Here is a 22,119-nt window from a genome sequence, read left to right on the forward strand (position 1 = left end):
ATTATGTTTAAAGAGTGTATACATGTGTATATATATACTTTTGATGACGAGACTCATCGTATATATATTTATATCAACATATCGTACAGAATATAGTCGATAAAGCAATGATACAGCCTATTTGAACAATTCGACAACGTTGTGTCTTCTCTTCTATGAAAATCGCAAGATATAATTATTTATTATTAATGGCAGAAATACGGTATCATTGTGAAGTATCCGGCCACTTGTTTATCTCTGACAGGATGTAATTAATTACATCGAAACGATCTGCAATGATATTTCTGTTTATCATTACTCTGCTAATGAAACATCGTGACACGCAGAAATAAAATCTATTTTGCAAACTGTTTGTTTTCGGGCTGCTCAACTTCTAAATTGTACATGAGATGAAGTTGGTTCTTCTAAACTGACCGCTAACGTTATGTCAAGCGGTAATCGTAAATTATTTAATAAAATATTATCGTCGAGTTTCTCGACATACAGCGTCTGTCTAGTCTGTCTCGGACCACTGAAGTATCTAGAAAAACACGAACGATATGAAAAAATGTTTCGGACGAACGGTTTGCTCGATATCGAGGTGGACGTGCCATAATCTTGTATAGTTGATCTTGCAACGCCTTTGAAACCTCCTGTGTACATATTTTTCTAGCTGACATTCAGTCCAGCGCGTTTCCAAACTAGCGAGATATTAGTTGACGTCGTGTTAACATATAACGTATAACATATATTTCCATATCGTTCATAGTTTTCGAGAGAGATTTCGTATAAAAAAGCAGATAGGATGGAAGCAGGAGGGAAGGAAGCAAATATGGCTCCGGTTAACACATTTCGCCGTATATCTGTCCGGACTTTTTATACCCGATAGCTAAGGTTACACGATTCGAGAAAAATTTGTAATTTTTAAGCAATTCGTTTAATTAACTTGTAACTCTTGCAGGATAAAATTCGTGAAAGGGAACACGCTGAACAGATTATTCTACGAGAATACCAATTATTTGTTGTAGATGTACATATTGAAAATACGTAAACAATTTCTCGCTAAGAGTAGATGTTTTATCCTCTATGTGTCTTAAACTCGATGCGATCTTCTTCTTTATATCCTTATCGTGCAATTTCGCGACAAATTTTACTCATTGCCCTATGATAGAAATTGCAAGTTGTCTTTTATCAGAACTATTATAGTATTACAGTGTTGCCATTTCGGCGTATTATGAAAATATCGATGTCTCTTTCTTTTGGCGCTAATTATATAAAATAATTATACGAAATATAATATATTTCGCAATCGGAATTGTTTCCTAGAATTTCTAAGAGATTTCATTGAAAAACGTAAGAAAATAAGATAATTTGTTGTTAAAAATCAACTATAATACATATTATTAGAAAGGAATTATTTTGCGCTCTCAGGGTACAACAGGTCGTTCGTATACTCGTAAAATAAGTAACACGATACCTAAATCGTCCCTTCTATTACAAAGCCACAGATACGAGGATAATGGTGGGAATATTAGTGCGAGCAACTGTTTGTACAGTAAAGAAGAAAATATTTTGTGTGTGAAGGTCACTTATGAATGTATTATACGATGTTACTAACACTTTGTAAGCAATGTTACCAACCGTTATTTTGTTTTCAATATGGCAGATCTTTTAGACTAGACGTTGATTCGAAATATTTTTCTTGCTCTCGTAATTCAGCAAATGTTTCTTATTGTCGTACATGTAAAACGCGTGACATGTAATTATCATATAAAAATGTTAATTATTTATGTTTCATACGGTAGAGATATTACGTATTATATGGATCTTGTTATTAAAGGTAACAATAATATTACACGATTCCAAATGTAATATGAAGATGCTTTTAAATCTGAGAAATTTCAAGTTTCTGCTTTCGCAGGTATACTTACGGCGATTTCTCGTAAATCTCCACTGAATTCTTCGTTAAACGTACGATACAGTATAAAACGTAAAGGTACTAAACTTTCTTTTTCTCATCGCTTATCTGAAAGAAGGGTAATAGGTAAACGGTAGGCTGTGAAAATGTAGTGGAAACCCGTTCTAACCATCGAAAAGAACAGTGATTTGATCGGTGACGATTATCGTGGGCTCGTTAGATTTTTCTTTCTCGCGATTGGATTTGGATTTGGACGCCGTACAAACCAACCAGCCTATACTCACTCCGTGCTATCATTGTATTCATCGTATCGTGTACGTTTTGACTCATCCGTATTTTCAGTTTATTCATTTACTGTTCGTTTACAGCATTGCTCTGCCTCTAGTAATAACTGTAGGCGATTGGAATATTTTTCTCTATTATTGTGTGCTATGTATTGATATTGTGTGTTGGTAAAGTTTCATGAAAATTGGTATGTTACACTCGACCGACGTCACTGGTAACTATCGCATACGCTTCAGTGGTAACGATCGTTTGGGAAAGCCTTGTTTTATCGTTCTATAGCCTCGAGCATTGGCATATTCGACTCTTGAATCTAATTTCACGCGCAAATGTGATTGTTATACGTATAATTCTTATTTATTTATTTCAACAGCGGAGCTTCGCTTGCAACGCAGCATGGCTAACAGTCTGTAATTTCAGATACAATTTCGTAGATGTCAGGAGTCGAAGGAAATCCAACAGATTCTGGCTAGAATGCAACAACTTGGATGTATCATTAGGCAGTTTAGTGGTTTCTCGTGATCGTAGCTTTTCCACTGCGGTGTAATATTTTTGATAGAGAACGATACTTGCATTGTTCGCAGCTAGGAGATTCATGGTTGGTCGGTAGATATAAATGAGTGAGTGCTGCGTGGCCGATCCTAATTCCGCTAATCGACCACTGGGCTGTTCGATCAATCGTGTTTGGGAATATATCTCTATAGAATGCTTTTTTACGAAAGTATTTAAATAATTTTTTACATTGTACGTGACATAGCAAATAATTTTATTACGTTCCCTGGTGTTAGCTTCCAACTGTTAGTTTTGCTGTCTGATTTGCCCGTTCGTCGTCCTGAATATATCAAATACGCGATGGTATCCAACGTGTCGTTATATTTTTCCCCGTCGCGATTGCTGCAAGATATCGCACCGTTGCATGGAAAGCGACACAGCTGAAGAAACGCGATTTTCGCAATTATCGCTGTGAAAACGTTGTAAAGACGTTGCTCGACCAATTATGGTAACCTTCGTAATTTGATCAATAGAACGTAGTCCTAACTAGAAGAAGGGTGGTCCTCCAAGGTTAAGGTCCAACAACGTAAAGCGAAAGAAAAGAACGCCTGTATCACGAGCGTTGTTCTTCTTGTCCTTAAATCGATTCGTAAATTCGATTTTGAAGCAGTTTTTCGTTTTTTTCGGAAAATATACTTTTTCGAGTTGTGTCGCTTTCCACGCAAATTTCTTGGACGAGTGAAAACGACCGATGCCCTTTTTCTGTTTCGCATCCAGCAACCAGAGTTTTATTCGAACAACGAATAACGTGGCAAGATTTATTCGTTGTTCGTTATTGAATTTCAGGAATAATTGTAAGCAAGCGTCCAGGCAGAAAGGAAAATTGTGCCAGGGGCGGGCGGCGAGATGCCGACGCCGACGCCAACAGTGGTACTCGAAGCCAAAGTGGCCGCTCGTAGCCAGAATCGCTTCTTCGCTCGATACAGTCCACTTTGTCTTTTTAAGTAAACGTTCTCTGCTCTCTACGTACAATATTCGAACCATCAGGCGGATAAGTTCGCAAGGGAAGCTATGTTTTACGTGATATGTATTTGTTATTTTATTGTCACTCTTTTGTTATTTATCTTTGTGGAAAATTCATTGGCGAAACCGTCTTAGTGTGCGATACGTAATCAAAACCAAATCGCTCCATGTAATCGAATCGTTACTGTTACGACTATAATTTTCTGTTCAGAGGATCTCGTTCTAGCCACAATAGGCATGAACGAGACACGCCAAATTTATGCCTATTCGTCGCTACAATAATTTTCTTGCCATTGTCGTACTTATAATTTTGTATGCGTGAGCGGATGTGCGATAAATCTAGTAGTTGTAAGTTGTATACGCAAGGCTGTGACGTGTAATGTCTGTGACGGATATCGCTAACGGTACGATACTGCTACTTTTGCTCTATGCAGGATGGTTCGTGAACGTGTACGTCCATACGTACGAGGGATGAATGCACGCGTTAAAATATATCAAAAATGTTATATACAGCTATTCGTGTGTTTTCGTTACTATATTCTATTATTATCGTCATATCGTTGTATAGGTAACTTCTTTCGTGTATTCGTAGAATCGAAGTTTGAGTATGGGGAGTATGGCAGGTCTGTGCGCTAGGTTCGTGCCTGACTATTTCTTTATTGCGTAACCGACCGTTAATTTTGCATATTTATCCAATTAATTGCGGTGTTTGTTCTATTTCATCCTATAGGTGCCTTGTGTGTTACGTGTTCATTTTCTCGCTATTAGTTGCCAAGGACTTGTTGATTAGTTTCCAAGTTCAAGATCTTAGCTTTGCAGTTAGCATCTATCGTTTTCCTCCTGTTCTTTCCTTCGTGAGCCTGCTGCTACATATCAAGAATCCCATAATTGCTCCTTTATATTGTTTCTGTCGTGCCATTGAACTTAACTTCATTTTGTCTCAGTTTCTGGCGAAAGTTAATCGCATAGCCAGTAATACAATTCAATCCAAATTATCCTGCAGTCATCTCTTTCCACTCGTTTGAATAGTCTTTGAACGTGCCAGCGATACGTTGCTCGTACGAAGTTTGCTCGTAGTTTGCTGTCTGAACTGTTGAGGTTATTTGATGTATAAACAGAGAAACGCGTGGATAAATTGTAAGGCAGAAAATATGTTTTAATACAGAAATGTAATTACAAGTAGGAATATAATTTGAGCTGGTCCAGATCCGCACGCTAGTGTCACGTAAAATAAAAAGCAGGAGGCTCGAACGAAAAGAAAAAATTAAGATAACAAAAAAAAAACGAGAGAATTTATTTCTGAATTTACACTGACTGCGATTTTGTTCTGAGCTCCAGCCGTGACTTTCCAAGACTGAAGCTCTTACAATTTGACTTTCGGTAACATCTGTTTCTTCTTTGTTTGTCATCCCTTAATATCCCCACTACCCTGTAGGCGTACGTGACCGTTGTCACACTTCTAGGACATTCGGTGGAAGGACCGTTAGGATACAGATGACTCATTAGGCACTTCGGCGATATACATTGTCGCCAAGGCCGCCACATCTCTATCTCCATCATCGGTCCATCGGATTTGAAGTATGCCGGTCGTGACACTAGCAGTGTTACCCTACAACTGAAAACCCCAAAGCCAACGTCTCCTGTCTACTGTTTATGGTCTGTCTTCGTCCTAGTCTTTTGTCAAGGCTGTCGATGGCTTCAGTGCTTGAGAAAACTAAAAAGACCAGATGTAGAGTTTTCTTAGAAGTGGTGACCACTTCAACATGAACTTTGTCCGATCCAGAGCCTGTAGGATGGGTGGGTGAATTTGCCGCGTGGGCCTGAAGAAAATGCGGAAACATTCGATGGGTCTGCTTGATTTCTCCTTTACAAACTCCTGGAATAAACGATATTTAGAGTTCAACTGATTCGGTTTCTTCTCCGTAATTATTTCTGTCGTCTTCGTTTCGTTTATTTTCGTCTGAAAATCTGAACCGAAGAAAAATTCATCTATTGCCGTTTGATGATAGGAAAAGAAACCGCGAAACCTTCAAACTCTCCCGATAATCCTGCTACAATGAACAACTTTCTCGTCTCGGTCCAACTATACGTAGCATAATTTCTACCAACCAATTTTGCCGCATCTATCAGCGACATTGTTCCATCTATGCTCTCTTCCTCGAGCATCGATAGATTAATTAGGTAAGCAGTCCAAGGGCGTCGAGGCTGATCGTTGGACATTTGCCACGCAGTCGTCTCTTTTTATTCGCATTTTCCCTCAAAATGCCCTTAATCTCGGCACTCGATCGAGGCGCGTCTAAAAATTCTTACACGTAGCCAATAATTCCTGCTTAACTTAACGGCATGAGCGAACAGTGGATCGAGATGTCAAGGACCTTCGAGCCTCACCTTATTCGGATCGTCGTTTCTTCTTTTAACCATCCAAACATTCGCCCGTTCACAGGACAACAGTTTTCTTTCACCTTATTTAATATTCGCCATTGTCTTCTAGTTTAGCTTGCCATTTCGTTCTACCATCGGTGCAAACACGTTAATGAAACCTTTGTGCGTCTTATCACTCGTGTAAACTCTTTAGGCTCATAATGAAATTTCCAAACTAAACCTGGGATTTGCTATTTCAATATACCCACTTCGGCTCATTCGCGTTTCTCCGACCACTGGCTGGTCAATTTTTCGCTCCATTCTGAGCTCCGCTCCTCTCTGCCAGGCCACGTGTTTCTCCGTTCACCGCTTCTTCCAACAAATCAACTCTCTCTCGCCCCTTTCCTTTATTTTCTTTCTTAATCTTTTCAGTTCTGCAGTTCTGCCTGCAGTCCTTTGCGCTTTCCAGCCGTTTCCGCTGCTTTCGCTCCGCCTTGTTCGAGAACTTTGCTGAAACTGTAACCCGTAATCTCATTCTACGCACGTGCTACACCTAAGGACACGAACAAAAGGGAATGCGAACGCGTAAAACAGCAATTTTTTCACTCGCTCTAAAGGTCGCTACATCTAGGCTGTAAGAAGGAGTTGCGAGAACGAGGCGCGAAATATAATTAAAAATCGTCCTAATTTTTCGAGAAACAGACGAGGGCAAATATGACAAAATTGATACAAGCTGTCGTATTAGCGACTGAAAGCTGCGAAACTCTTTCTGCGATTAACACGTTGGTCGCCCAGCGTGATTCTCCTAAGTTTCCTGCGGAGCCCAAATCCGACCGCCGGTACGCAGAACGTAAATAGAGCGACAAGCGGGAATTCATCGTTTATCGCCTTCGATTCATCGCAAAGAAAAGATTATTTAGTTCTGAAATGGAGAAAGCGATAAGCTTTGCAGCTAGAGTATTCCGAGGGATCTCATGGCGGATATCTCAGATCTTTCATTTAGTCGAGAAGAATATTTATGAGACGTACATCGGTGATTTTTTATCCTCAAAATGTTCAGTAAACAGGGTGAAAATATATTTGAAAGAGAGGAAAGTAGCGATGACGGAGTCTACGACTATAGCTCGAAGTGCCCAAAATCACCCCAAACGTGTTTGGAACGTTTTAACAAATACCATGCGATATAGCATAATGTAATATTTTATCCAGAATATAAATTAATAAAAAGTATGGTATAATGTATAATTACCTCGAACAAGAAGAGCGTCATTCATACTTTGGTAACGGGGCCCCCACGGAAGTATACCCGTCACATAGATATGGGTGACAGGGTGACCAACGTGTTAAAGCGTTCAAATGGTTAATCCATACTGATTCTGTATAATTCCATATTGATTTAGATATTTGTTAGACTCGTGCCTAACAAATTGCCAATTTAAAAATCGTGCGACAAGTTTTTGCTTACCAGGTTATAATATATTCTTCCTTTACTCGTGTAGTACATTTTCCATTACTGCTACTGTGTTGATTATTACTATTATTCCATATTTCAGAACAGAGTTATTTGTACGTACGTGCATTGAACTGTTTAATCATAGCTGCCAAATTCGCTACATCGTTAGCAAACAAACGTCGTTGTTGTCCGTTTATCCACTGATCGTCAATGGCGAAACAGAGCGTGTAAATTCATTATTCGAAACGGTTTCAAATTACGGCTGCATATTGTTATCGATGGAATGTCACCTTGCAGCCAATAATTTCTCGGTATTTCCGTTATTTGTTGTCTTTTTCGAGAATAGAACGAGGTCAATTTTCCAATTATCAAAGTATTTTTGTATCATGCGTATTTGCACTTATTTGGCTGCCACCAGCGCATGGAACGTGTATGCTGATGTGTCATAGATCTGGCTCACGGTAAAAGTGTACATCTTATTGACGTGCGTCTTTAGCCATAAGGCGTATGTATCTCAATTTCTATTTCGCTGTACAATTAGACGAAGAACTTTAGAAATTCGGTCGTATACCTACTATCGAGAGAACACGGTGCATTATTTCCATGCAACGAAAGATGCAGTTGGATCGTTTAAACGAAGGCCTTGTTATGCCGCGTTATTCGCCTCCGATAGAGGGAATCATTTTTACTCGACCTTTTCATACGACGCTCAATCGAGATAGTTCGTCGTTTGACATTCGCTCGTATAGGTCGCGATTTGCATATATGTTTTAAAATTGCTTAGAACATTTGACTAGATACAGGTGTGAATGCAGAGTGACTGACGAAAGTGTTTCGACACTTGTTTTTTTTTTTTTTTTTTTTTTTTTTTTTTTTTTTTTTTTTTTTTTTTTTTTTTTTTTTTTTTTTTTTTATTATGTTATGATACATTTATCGCAAATGTAGGCTTATTGTTCGTGAAAAAGTAGTATACAGTGTAAATAATAGTTTCGAACATACGATTAGCGTTAAAGTCTTACTTTTTGCTTTGATTATTTTTGCAAAGTTATAATTTCAGAAAACATTTTTTATCCTCTGTGGCGGTATTCGACAGCACAAATACCACCACTCGAAACAAACTAATACCAGACAACGGCAGCGCAGTGGTTAACGTCTTAGGTTACGAACGTTTCGGGACCCGGGTTCGAATCCCGGCGACCGGAGTCCGATCTTTCTTCCACGCATCAAAAATGGAAGAAAAACAGCGGTACCCCATTAGCGACATCTATACCCGCAGCAGAACCTATCTCAGCCGGCCTCCACACACCAGCATTAGGTTTCCGCACCTATCACGACCTATACACCTCACCTCTTTATACATTTTCACGTTCGTTTGAAATTTAACCAATATAATGACAATAGCTCTATTAGATAGTATAGATATATATGTCGGAGATAAAAGGACATCAGGGCCCTTTCTTTTGGAATTTTTGGGAAGGTCCCCGATACTTTAGCCTAGACTTTTATTATAGTTGTACTTAAATAATAAAACTTAGAAGTAGTTGCTTATGATTTAACCCGATTATGTTTGCCCGAGATTTATGGCAGTAGGCTTAGGCTCGATGTGACACAACTGGTCGCTAAACGTAGCCACGGTTACGGGATGGACGTTTTTACTTAACAGAAGTATGGAGTAGCTGTATAGCTCTCCTTAAAAATATAGTTGTAGCGGCACACGTGCTCGAGGACAAATCAAGCCACGTGTGGTTTTGCCTCGAAGTATCAATATCGCAAGACACACACATATCGTATTAATAATCAAACTCCGGGCAGAAACAATGTCGCCGCAACGTGGAACCGTCTAACAAAGACGATTGGCATTTTATCGGTAACCCCTCGACCAATATAATATAAGCGAACATTTTTTGAACCCAGGGGTATAGAAAGGTACAGAGAAAAGTATATAAGTACAGCTCCACTTGGATTAAGAGGAGTAAGTTGAGTTACACTTGAATTGTGGACAAGTTGAATTCGACTTAGACTTTGGAAGAAAGTACATTTGCTGTCCCGTTGATCGTGGATTCGTTATTGAACCTAAGATCATTGTCATTAGCATCTCGAGTATCTAATCATCACGATTACTTGTCAAATTCTGTAATAATCATATTTGTACCAGCAAATATCATCTCTATTGCATAACAACAATGGCTAATCCAAATGAAGATTCGTTACACGCCCCTAACCTTAATGAGAACTCGACATATATATACGTAATACATTTCTAATAGTATTCGAAACTGTTATGTCTTTATTCAGAGATAGGATCACAATAGCTATTATTATATTCTATGGATAAATCTATCACACCGTTCTGAGCCAAAAAAACCTTTATTGCACATTTTTACATGGATTAGGGATAAAAACAAAAGAATATCTTAAACCTATCGATTAAATCTATCGATTGTATCTAGAACTATCTTCTAGTTATTTTTTCTTGTAACTAATGCATCTGCATATAGATGGCGAGCACGAACTCACGTTGTCATTTTCAACAAATACTTTCCTATTTATACCATTTGTACCGTCGTAGAAGAGAACTACTGTAATGGAAATTTAGTTGCCGCTAGTAACGACAAGTTTATCCCATTAATCGTCTACCCAACGAAAATGTTTACTTGGTTAATCAAAACTTTAAACGTATGGTTCATTGAGCTTACAACGTACGAGCAAAGCAGGTGCGGCGAAGCATTGACGGCAAGATATTGGAAAAAATATACCCAAACTTTACCGAAGAATTCCGCACTGACCGACTTCCCATTTGGAAGCTTTTGTTTACAGCTGGAATGATTAGAGAAAGAACAAAGTGAACATACGCCAAACACGATGCATGGAAAAAATCGTATAAAAATTCGTTGGCTCTGTGCGATGAAATCGAAGTAGGTTAAAGCTAGAATTGAAATATCATCGGTTCAAGATTTTTTGGTTCTTATCCAAAAACTAATCAATATTATAACGTGAAAGAAACTTGATTTCTGAAGAAAGATGCTTTTGGTAATGGCGAGTAGTCTGGTTGGCATTTCTGACAACTTTTACGATTTTTGTCAAAATATTATTTCAAAAAATTGTCGCGAACAACATTGTAAGTACTTTTAATATTGGGTTAAGACCAAACTTAAAGCTAATCTAAAGCGCAAGGAATACATGGACTCGACGTAATCGTAAAGTAAACACAAACGTAAAGGTATTAGTCGAAAGTGTGATATATTGTATATACAAACAAAAGGATATAAAAACGCGTGACGGTAAATCATAACCTTGCTTGTCCTCTTTCCTGCAACGTACGCTAGATAGAGTAGTACGGTTACGCTTTGTTCCGATGTTTCGTGAATGTTTCGGTTCGTTTCCTTGGGATAGTAGACTCGAAACAGGAAAGACGAGAAGGACAAGTTTCGTTTAATTGGAAACTGTAGAATATCCAAGGAGAAATTAAAGTTATGAAAAAATTATTGTTACAAAAGTTATTCGATTCGAAGGCGGGGGTGGCATTATATGATGGAAATTATCCTTTTGCAGATATTCTAACTTTAATTTGTGAAATTTAACTTACGAAAGAAAGACGCGAAGCGGCATTCTTGTGTTTTCGTTGCTTTCGTCTTTCACACGTCTTAGGAACAGGAGAATACCGTTCGCGTTAAATTCGGCAAATTCGAGCTTTTACATAGACTGTAATAGTTTTGGTAATATCTAATTACATTTAATTATACATTAGCGTACATATAGAAATACAGAATATTGTTTCAAATAAGGTAAAGTTATACGTGATATTCGAGGTTCTATTTCGGCTGATTATACATGTTGTGACGCAGTAACGTTGCTAATATGGTACTTTTATTTTTCTATTCGCTCTACGTTCCGATTAATTTGTATTTAAATTATAATTAACATAATTGTGGGATTTAGAGAAATTTTAATTAGAAGGAAGGAAATAGAATGCACGCGATATGCATTTATGACATACACATGATTTAAAGAAACAGTTACATAGTATGTAAGAAGCTTCCATATTCAAATTAGTCGCAATCTCTTTTCTTTTCTTATTGTTGCAGCCTCAGGACAAAGGAAGGTATATTCTCGAATATGTATGCAAGCAACTCAATATCCTGGAAACGGATTATTTTGGGCTTCGTTACATGGATCATTGTAGGCAAAGGGTAAGCTTAACCATGTTTTTTTCCTAGATTCTTCTCTATCGATTTAATTTTGCAAATGCCAGCCTCGAAAGCTTATCTTTGATATTACATCTATGTTACCAATGGTCCGATCAATGTGCAAAATATGTCGCTTCTCTTCCAACAATATCTTAACTTTTTTATTTTCCAAACATAGGATTTTCAAACTTCTTTCTTTATTTTAACATGCAAATTGCATTCCTGGTGTATTAGTAGCGCGTAACTAGTATGAAAAATTCGTTAAAAGAGTTGTTAAAATTTTATTGTACAAAGCTCGTAAACTCTTACGCAAACGCGTTACTGTCTTGGCAGGTAGGGACTCTATTTTCGTATAAATTATCACGACATTCGTATTTGGTGTCCATTTAAATCGATCTCTTCGAATGTCTACGATATTATTTACGATACTATTTACGATACCGGAAAATATTTGGAAAATCCAAGTTGAAATTGATCGCGACCAGTTTACAAAGCCTCTGGCAACGATCTTCCAAATTACCAGACTGACGTAAACTGTCCGTGCATGGAACCAGACGAGCTGACGCTTTAATAGGAATTTTTACATTTTCCACCTACTATATCTGGAAAACTAATTGTCGGCTCAACTTGAAAGGAACATAGTCGAATAAGCAAGGTAAAAATGTCCCTAAACTAAATTAAACTCGCGATAAGCGAATGGAAAGAGCTTCCTAGAACAGGCATTTCGATAATATTTTAGCCCCTTATTCCCTTAACTATTAGGGTAGTTATTCACCTAAATAGGATTTGCAGTTCCTACTTGATTTTTCTTCTTCTATCCCATAAGGAAATATTTTGACTAAAAAAGTTATTTCTCCGGATTTTTCAGAACAGTGCGTCATAGCTCAAAAAATTACAAACCAGTATTTTTATCTTCTTGCGCGTATAAGGATGACCTATTTATACAATTGACATAACGTGCGCACCATACGAGTATTATATGCGATTCTAAATAATTTTTGTCTTATTTTTAGACGAGTGAATTTTATATCGTCGTTCTGCTAATCAGTTCAATTCATTTGATCACAGGATTTACTCGTTCGTGCATCTAGCAGTGATATTTCTAAAAAAATTATTTTAGGGGAGGGAAAGAGAGGGAGAGAGAACGTAAAATTCGATAATTCGTGAGATGTTTTAAATGAAAAAGTGAGATTATTAATTTCATGTAAAAATCCGAAATACCTCACGAATCACGTTCAACGACAAAGGTCGTGATAAGCACGTGATAGAGACCAGGTGAATCAGCCATCGATCGAACGATCGTCGATAAAGCCGAGAATACATTTTCTTCAGAAACATTTAGAACCAATTTTTATTTTTCGCTCGTCGTTACGTTTGTGACTTTGAGCGACCTTGAACGACCGTGAGATTCGAATTCATTTTGATCGAAGGATTACGATCGCAGATGTTCAAAAATACATCGTAAACACGTCCATCCAGGAAGAAAATATTCTGCATCGCGTAATAATTCTCTCGGAATCAAACAACTTTTCTTTCAAATATTTTTCTGCGTCTTAAAAATAGAACGAGTTATTTATACTCCCGTTTATTACATATAGCGATGCGAAACTGATTTATCTAAGAAAAAAACATTGCTGTCCAATGTCTGACGAGAGAAGAGAAATATGTCGTAACGCGCGAAATTCGTGCCGTGATTGGTTACAACGGATTACAAGGAAAATGGCTACAACGTATTCTGGTATTGTAGAAATATCACAATACGTTGCGGTTGTTTTCTTCCATAGCCACAACGCGATACGAGATAAATTTTGGAGGACATTTTGTCCCTGTCCCCGTGACCTGACACTTTGGAACCTCGGACGTTCGAGAGGGTCGCAGGGCTGCGTGAAATCTTGTTACTTCAAATCTCTGTTAATAAAAATTTCATTGGCACGTTGGTAAAATTTTCCTGATTAAAGTCAGACCAAACGCGACATAGTTTAAATCACGTTTAAACGTATATACGGATAAATGTATAATAGAGGGAGAAAATAAGTTAATAAACGAATGTCGCTAAATAAGCAAATATGCTGCAAATTGTATCGCCTGTGGTGTTGTTTTTGGTGAGAGAAGGCTCACAGGAATCACATCGGTAACAGCTCTAGTCGATAAGAAGTTGCGTCGCTGCGTCAACATTCTCTGACCGCTATGTTGTTTTCTCATCGAGTCTCGACCTCTTTCGGACCTCTTTCACTCGCGCTGTCTTTTGCCAAGTTCGTATTTATGGAATACGATCGAGTCCTGTACATACGATAACTCATCGCCAAGTAGTCTTGATTTCCCGTCAATTACGTATACGAGAAAATACGTATTTACAAAGATATATGTAGTTGCTAATACGTGACACAATAATAACAATTTTGTTATTCGTATTTGCCAATAATCGAACAAAAATTGGACGTTGAAAATTCATTCGTTAATCACTTGTTAGATCGTAGAATTATATTTGATTTGTATTTAATATTACTAAAATGAAACAACTCATGTGACAAATAATATTTAATTAACCGTATTAAATGAATCTGTTTCAGCATTGGTTAGATCTGGCAAAAACAGCGATTAAGCAAGTAAAAGGTTAGTACTTGGAACTCTATTGCATTGCTTGAATGTTTAAGGTGATTGTTACTTAAATGTTTTATTGCGTGTCTTGTAAAAATTCTTAATATTTTAGTACCATAATTTTTCCACACTGTTAAAATATAGCAAAAATATTAGCGAAAGATATATCGTTAGACTAAATGTTTTGCACGTAATTTATTCGCAAAATGCTGGTATTTGTCAAACACGATTTGATTTCGATAAATAATTGAAGTTACGTAAACAGAGTCACGCGCGAGAAGAAATTCAAATATGAGAAATGAAATTAAAAATAGATTCCTGTAGACTGATCTGAAAATACATATTTTAGGAATTAAATGAATTAAGCGGAGCGAAATAAGCTCTGCAAGGTTTCGATACGAGAATTTCTGCAAGAGATAGCACGTAAATTCGATCGTGTATAACAATGCACAGCTGTGGCCAAGGTTTCGATTGCTGTGTTTTTTCTTCTTTCTGTAGTCGATCGTCGTGGGTCGATGTCACATGAAACTTTCAAACTCTCTAGTGACCTAATACGTATCGTATTACTCCTATTCGTCCAAATAAACAGAAGAATTTGGTCTTAGGAAAGAAAGAAATTTCATTTGACAATTTACCATAGTCTCTCTCTCTCTCTCTGTCTGTCTGTCTGTCTGTCTGTCTGTCTCTCTCTCTCTCTCTCTCTCTCTCCTTCTCGCTCGCTCATCCTTTTTGGCTCTTTTAAAATATCTCAAATATTTTTTTTTCGCGATATCAACTTTTACTCTCTACATAGGTGTATAACGTTGCCATCTTCTAGTAACCTGCCAAGGCTGTCCCGTATAAAATTTTCGTATTTTATGCCAGTAAGCGTTCCGTTAATGAAATATATACCGATTATCGTCGTTGATTATTAACTTGTTTCATCAGTTTCGTTAATTGATAATATCCGTGGATTTACCACAAACCAATATCGTATATTAGCCGCATTTACTTTCCATAATTCGTAAAACTTATCTCATCGGTAAATAATATCGGAGCAAATTGTATTATCGTTTATGCGCATTTGCGGAATCTTATATCATGCGGAAATTTATGCTCGACGAGAATTCTCTATACGCTATGCCCGCTAATGTCAGACTAACGTTCGATCTACCTAATTAATCAACTAACTGATTAATTGATTAATTAATTTTTAACGCATCTTACTTTCGTAATATGCGAGGTATTCAACCGGAAAACAGGGGTTAACGTGGCGATCATGCCTATCATGCCGATTCCGACTTTTGGCAATCAGACTAGTTCCACCTTTCCTATAATAATTATTCGTTTCACGATTCACGATTAACATGGTGTATTAATAATGAAAAAACGTCTTTTGCACGCATTATAAAACGACGATAAAATTTTTTCCAAAGTTTGTTCTTTTTACATGAAATATTAATCGGTGGTTTATGAAACCTAATCAAGCATAATCCTTTTTTTAATATGAATATGCTGTTTGACCGTATACCATCTAATCGACGTGTTAAATAATTGGAATATTTATAACAAATATTTTTAATGGCAAAGAGAACTACTCGAACGATATAACACCACTTGACGTACGTGGTCTCTGGTTTCTTACCAATGTTTATTATTATTCGTGTTCCTCGCCATTTCGCTTTTTGCTTTCTTCGCATTCTTAGGCTTTACAAACGCCTACGTATAACCAAGTACAACGACTAATATAGGCGCAATATTACGAGACGCAGCTGTAGGCTCGTTAGAGCACGTGGTACGATCGATGCGGATGTGCACGAGCTTTAGTTGCGCGATGATTTCGACGTTGCATCGATGTGTGAAACGGATGCCATTGCTTGTGCTAAAGGTCGTTGAAATCGTGCAAATACCTTCTATTTTACTATGGATGAAGAAATGCAACGATCTAAAAAAGGAACGTGACATTGAAATCTCCGTAAATCGTTCGACTCTATAAAAAGATTATTATATAATATAGCATATACAGGGTGGTTGGTAACTGGTGGTACAAGCGGAAAGGGGGTGATTCTACGCGAAAAAAGAAGTCGAAAATATAGAATAAAAATTTTTCGTTTGAGGCTTTGTTTTCGAGAAAATCGACTGTGAATTTTCGCTCGGTACGCGTGCATTTTATCACGTCTCGTTACAACGGATCTCACTGTAGATCGTTGTCTCGATGGATATTATCGCAGTTTAAGTTTGTTTTTGCCGTAACGGAAAATTAGGAATACATAATGAAATAATATGAAGTAATCATAAAGTTTATTATTACAAAAATTGCTGAAAATGTTGCCCATTCTGCCGAACACATACCTCTGCTCCTCTAATTAAATTTCTATGAACACTTTCTAACGTATTCGATCGTTTTAAAGTATGAAAGGCTACAATAATCTTTTCTTTTAATTGCTCGCATCTTGTGATTTCTTCAGAATAGACAATTGATTTAATATGGCTCCACGCCATAAAGTACACGCGTACCGAGCGAAAGTTCAAAGTCGATTTTCTTGAAAACAAAGCCTCAAACGAACAATTTTTATTCTATATTTTCGACTTCTTTTTTCGCGTAGAATCACCCCTTTTCCGCTTGTACCGCCAGTTACCAACCACCCTGTATATATAGTAAGAGTCGTTTAGAAGCCACGCTAACCACGGCTCCATGAAGCTTATTCTGAAAAAAGCATGTTTTTCTCGTTGAAAAAAATATTATACACTTGTCGATTGTTGGAACCAAGGCGTCATTTTTCCACTGATCTTTTATTTCGTACAATAAGAAATCGCGTAACACGGCATTTTTTCTCGGGAAACTAACCAACTAACGCGTTAAAGAGGAATACTCGTGCGGAAAAATTACAATAACAAAGACTCTTGCGTAAGAATTTCGCAATTATTGCGATTTGCAGTTATCTAATTTGTCTTCCTGTAATAAACGAATGCATAATAGTAGTTTGTTGAAATTAACCATAGTCGTCAATGCATAATTTTGTTAAACAAGATAACGGAATAGCGAAAGGCGACGAAAATGCTAGAAAAGTCTGTGATTTGAAAGTCAGATCTGTATACTGCAGTTATTTCATAGGGGCAAAATTTATTAACAACGACGATTCTTTTTTTAGTATATAACAAGTAAAATACGTTCTCTTTATTGCGAATATGTTCTAGACATGGATCCGATTCTGTTCAGTTTTCGTGTGAAATTTTATCCACCGGATCCTCTGAGGTTGAAAGAAGAAATAACTAGGTATCAGGTTTACCAGCAGCTTAAGAGAGACCTTCTTCATGGCCGACTATATTGCAGTCCGGGTGAAGCAGCGCTGCTCGCCGCATGCATCGTGCAAAGTGAGTAGATCTTATATTCGATACGACTTTATTAAATAAAAAGTTATTATCGAGTGATTTTGACGCGAATATCTGAATACCAACCGGCAGAATGGTCTATAGCTGATTCTGCTTGAAAATGAGTTTGACGGTATAGAAATAGTATGGTTCTAGCGATGTAACGTTGAAAACAAGAAGCGTGTTAGGTGTTTGAGATTTATGGAAGAAGAGTTTGTAGCACATCGAATTAAGACAGCTCTGGTTAAGAAGTTTTCGCTCGAAATATATATTTTTCTTCACAAACAACTTGTTGGTCATTGTCGTCATTAATTACTTGCGACTTCGTTCTAATAAATACTGGAATAAAACGTATCGTTACGGCTGTGTCCTAGCCGTCGATTTAGATCTTTCGATGGAACAAGGATGAATTAAGTCACGGAAGAGTGTCGTTGGAACATCGTAACGTTGTGAACAATGTAACTTACAAAACGATTCATCTGGAAATGTCACTTCCGTTTGGTACTCGTTTCTTGTAAGGAGGAATATTCAAACTGAAAACAACGGGAACAGAGCGATAAATTAACATTTGTATAAGTTACAGCAGTTTTTAAGTAAATTGCATTAAATAAACTGTAAGACCGTTTGTGTTTCTTTTGCTTGGAAACAGAATTCTCTGTTACATGGATCTTTGTTACGTATTTATTTTATAGTATGTTACGGTCAAACTTTGTCGTACACGATTCATCTGAAATGTTATTTTCGTTTGGTACTCATTTCTTATAAGGGGGAATATTCAAACTGAAAACAACGGGAACAGAGCGATAAATTAACATTTGTATAAATTACAGCTGTCTGTAAATTGCATTAAATAAACTATAAGACCTTTTGTGTTTCTTTTGCTTGGAAACAGAATTCTCTGTTACATGGATCTTTGTTACGTATTTATTTTATAGTATGTTACTGTAAAATTTTGTCGTACTAGATTCGTGTACATATAATACTAGTAGCTTATGTCGGACTGTATTACGTTACATATGCTTCATTGCATATTTAAATATTCAAATGTACATGTTTAGGAACGTTACGATAACGTTTCATTTTCTTACACTTATAAGTTAGAGAACATCTATTAAATGAAATGGTAATACGTTTTAATAATTATTGGACTGTGGATTTTTATGCAAATTTATTTCTTATACCGTACAAGTATCGAAGTAGAACTTGAATAGCAATTCATTATACCTATTAACATTTATAACTAGTATTTCACTTCCAATATTTTGCATACTCTGTCCATAAAATTTTCCAATTAATATTCCAAATATCCCAAATTTTCCCAAGGTTTCCAAATCCTACGCACACTTTCCTAATCGTATTTAAAGAAGCGAAGAAGTAAGGATAGGGCTGTGAGAAAATTATGAGCGAAAAATACGACTCGCTCTGTGTAGTTTCGGTTCAGCAAAAATTTAGAGAAGAATATAATCTAGGCGTGCTTTCAACAAAGCACGATGCAGATGCGACAAAATTGTATTTAAGATGCTCTATAATATTTTTTTTTTTATTTGTTAGAAAATTTACAATCAATTCTCGTTGAGAATTTTCAGTAACTTCATTTAGCGTGATACAATGACATGGTTTATAATAGTTTATATTGTTGGTTCTAGTAGGATCTAAGGATTTAATCTAAAGGGTATTTTCTTTTTAGTCTGCGGATCTGGTCCGTCGTGTCAAGTAGTTGGGTGACTAATGGGTCGTGGTGGTTGTTGACTCTTGCGTTATATCTGCTTCTGAACTTGTATATTTCTTCTTTGACTGTGGGTATCTTGAGGTCGCGGTGGATCGTTTCGTTGGTAATATACCAGGGTGCATTTATTAGGGATCTTAGCGTTTTCGATTGGAAGCGTTGGAGTATTTCAATGTTGGAATTACTTGCTGTTCCCCATAGTTGGATTCCGTAGGTCCAGACAAATTTTATTACGGTCTTGCTCTATAATTTGATTATCTTATTTTTAGATGCTCTGTAACTTTCAAGTTTCAAGTATCGATTTTCGATAATTTATAGTAGATAGAGCTATCACCCACTGCATATTTTTGTCACACTGCTCGCACGTTCGCGACTTGTTGCTTCCAACCTGACCGATTCGGCATAGGATGAAACAGCGATGCAAAGTGATAGTTGCAATTGAAACTAAGTAGGACGTTTTATTCGTTTATCTGTTATTCGTGTTGCCTTGCGGCTAAAGCATGACTTTCAGTTGTCTCTTACGATCGATATTTCGACTAATTCTATATCCGATCGTAATCCTGCCGATATTCCAATAATTTAATTGCTTTGAATTTTTATTTACGAGAGCATCGTAAAACTTTGATTTTCACAATAACGTGTACTACGTTCACACTTTGGATATCCGCTGAAAAACCGGATTATCGTCGCTCGTGATAAAATCGTTTTTAATAATTTTACAAAATTGCAACAACGAAGAATATAAATATTAGAATATTTAGACAATTATTAGTTGCAAAATTATTAGGGTTGTCTGAAAATACAAGAAATCCTTGTCTTCGACCGAGTCAGAAAAATGATTCCGGAAGAAGCATTACACGCGTATGCAAACTAAAGACGTCGAATGGACCGAACAAAGGCACAAAAGAATTTGAAGGAAACAGCAATTTATTGTCCAAATTGTCTCGATCAGTCTCAGCTATGTATAGAATGCTTCAAAGTTTTACATTCTAAATAATTTTTTAATAAACCATTTTCGTATTACTTTTATAACGATTCAACAGTTTTATTATTATGGAATGTCTTTTCAAATACCTACGACGATCCTTCGCAAGTAGTCAAATAAGCGACACCCGAATATGGGTGACGCGACCCTACCGGAAACTTTGCTGTCACCCGAATACGGGTGTCGTGGCAGTCAACGTGTTAAGTGAATTTTAGCCCCGTCGTAGGCAAAAAGCGTTTATATCTCGGGAAGCAAAAGCTTCCGCATCTATGTTTATACGATCTTTTTTAATCTTTAGTAAGACCGGAATGCGGTAGCAAAGTTTGACCACGTATTTCCGTGTCGCTCTGTATGTCACACGCGTCTTTGGTTCGTGAGATTTCGTTCAGGCGATGAAAGACTCAAAGATCAAGAAAGCCAATGATCGTATAAATCAACGATTTATATAGGAATGTTTTAAGAACGATAATCGAAGAAAATTCAAGAACTTACTAGAACTTGAAGCGAAACGTAAGAGCGTTCTTGATCGTGGAAAAGCTACGGGGAAATTCAAAGAACGCGTGAAAACAGACCGAGACACAGAGAGACAAAGTATGAAATTACACACATTCGCGGACGCATGAAACAAAAAGTTCTTTTTGCAAAGTATATGCTCGTCGTGACGTGTGTGTCGTAGCTTTCTTCTCTACAAGGTTGGTGACATTAGGTTTGAGAATCACAGTGCGTCACAGTCTTTTTCATTTCATTTTGGCTTGTTCCTCCACTCTCCAGCGATGTCCCGACTCTACGGAAAAGTGGTTTTACAAATGGGGCTTCAAAATTAACGAAAACAAATCCACACATGTAACCTTCACGCTGCGAAAACAAACCTGCCCTCAGGTGACCATTAACAGTATAACAATTCCTAACAAGGATTCAGTCAGATACCTGGGCATGACTCTGGACAGCAGATTAACATGGAAACAAAACATCATAGACAAATCGAAGCAACTCAAGGCTAAACTTAAAAAATTCTACTGGCTCATTGGCCGACGTTCCAACCTAATCACGCAGAGCAAAATTACACTCTATAAGACCATAATAAAACCTGTCTGGACCTACGGAATCCAACTATGAGGGACAGCAAGTAATTCCAACATTGAAATACTTCAACGCTTCCAATCGAAAACGCTAAGATCTCTACTAGATGCACTCTGGTATGTTACCAACGAAGCAATACATCGCGACCTCAATGTATCCACAGTCAAAGAAGAAATAACCAAATGTAGTAATAGATATATCAAAAGAGTTAACAAATATGGAAACCCCCTAATTACTAAATTACTTAATACGTCGGAGCAGATCCGCAGGCCAAGAAAACATCATCCGTTAGACCCAAGCACTAGATTCAGCTAGAAATAAACTTATTATAAATAATTATCCATGTCACTGCGCCACGCCAGAGAAACTTACTCAAAATTCCCAATGCGAGAATTGATTGTAAAGTAAAAAGGTTCAGTAAATTTCCCAACTGGGTATGAGCGACCAATCGGTAGGAGGTTACTCTACACGTGAAAATAAATAAAAACGTGCGATGTCACTTTTCCGCGTAAGATTTCATCTTCAACAAGTAAAATCTGAGGATGATTAGTTAAAAATTGATCTAGTATACACGCATGATAAATTTCCATGAATTAGCCTTGGAAATTAGCCACGTTCAAGTATACTTGGTAAATTCTCAAACTCGACTTTCCCGAGAACCAAACTTCGGACGAAAAGCTTTAT

General features: G+C 37.1%; 1 protein-coding gene across 9 annotated transcripts in view; it reads left to right on the plus strand.

Moving 5' to 3' along the window:
* LOC126923762 (FERM domain-containing protein 5) overlaps positions 1-22,119 on the plus strand; it is a 70,079-nt gene that overhangs the window by 2,444 nt on the left and 45,516 nt on the right. For 8 of the 9 annotated variants that reach the window (XR_007713311.1, XM_050737593.1, XM_050737542.1 and 5 more), the window contains exons 2-4: positions 11,594-11,698; positions 14,266-14,308; positions 17,471-17,647. Coding sequence is in view for 8 of the 9 variants with exons in the window: in XM_050737593.1 (XP_050593550.1) it covers positions 11,594-11,698; positions 14,266-14,308; positions 17,471-17,647 (325 nt within the window). In the remaining variant the exon portion in view is untranslated. Of the gene's footprint in view, positions 1-11,593; positions 11,699-14,265; positions 14,309-17,470; positions 17,648-22,119 lie in introns of those variants that run through there. The other variant, XM_050737583.1, reaches the window with a different exon arrangement.

The sequence above is a fragment of the Bombus affinis genome, chromosome 2 (assembly GCF_024516045.1).
Source record: "Bombus affinis isolate iyBomAffi1 chromosome 2, iyBomAffi1.2, whole genome shotgun sequence".
Lineage (NCBI taxonomy): Eukaryota > Metazoa > Arthropoda > Insecta > Hymenoptera > Apidae > Bombus > Bombus affinis.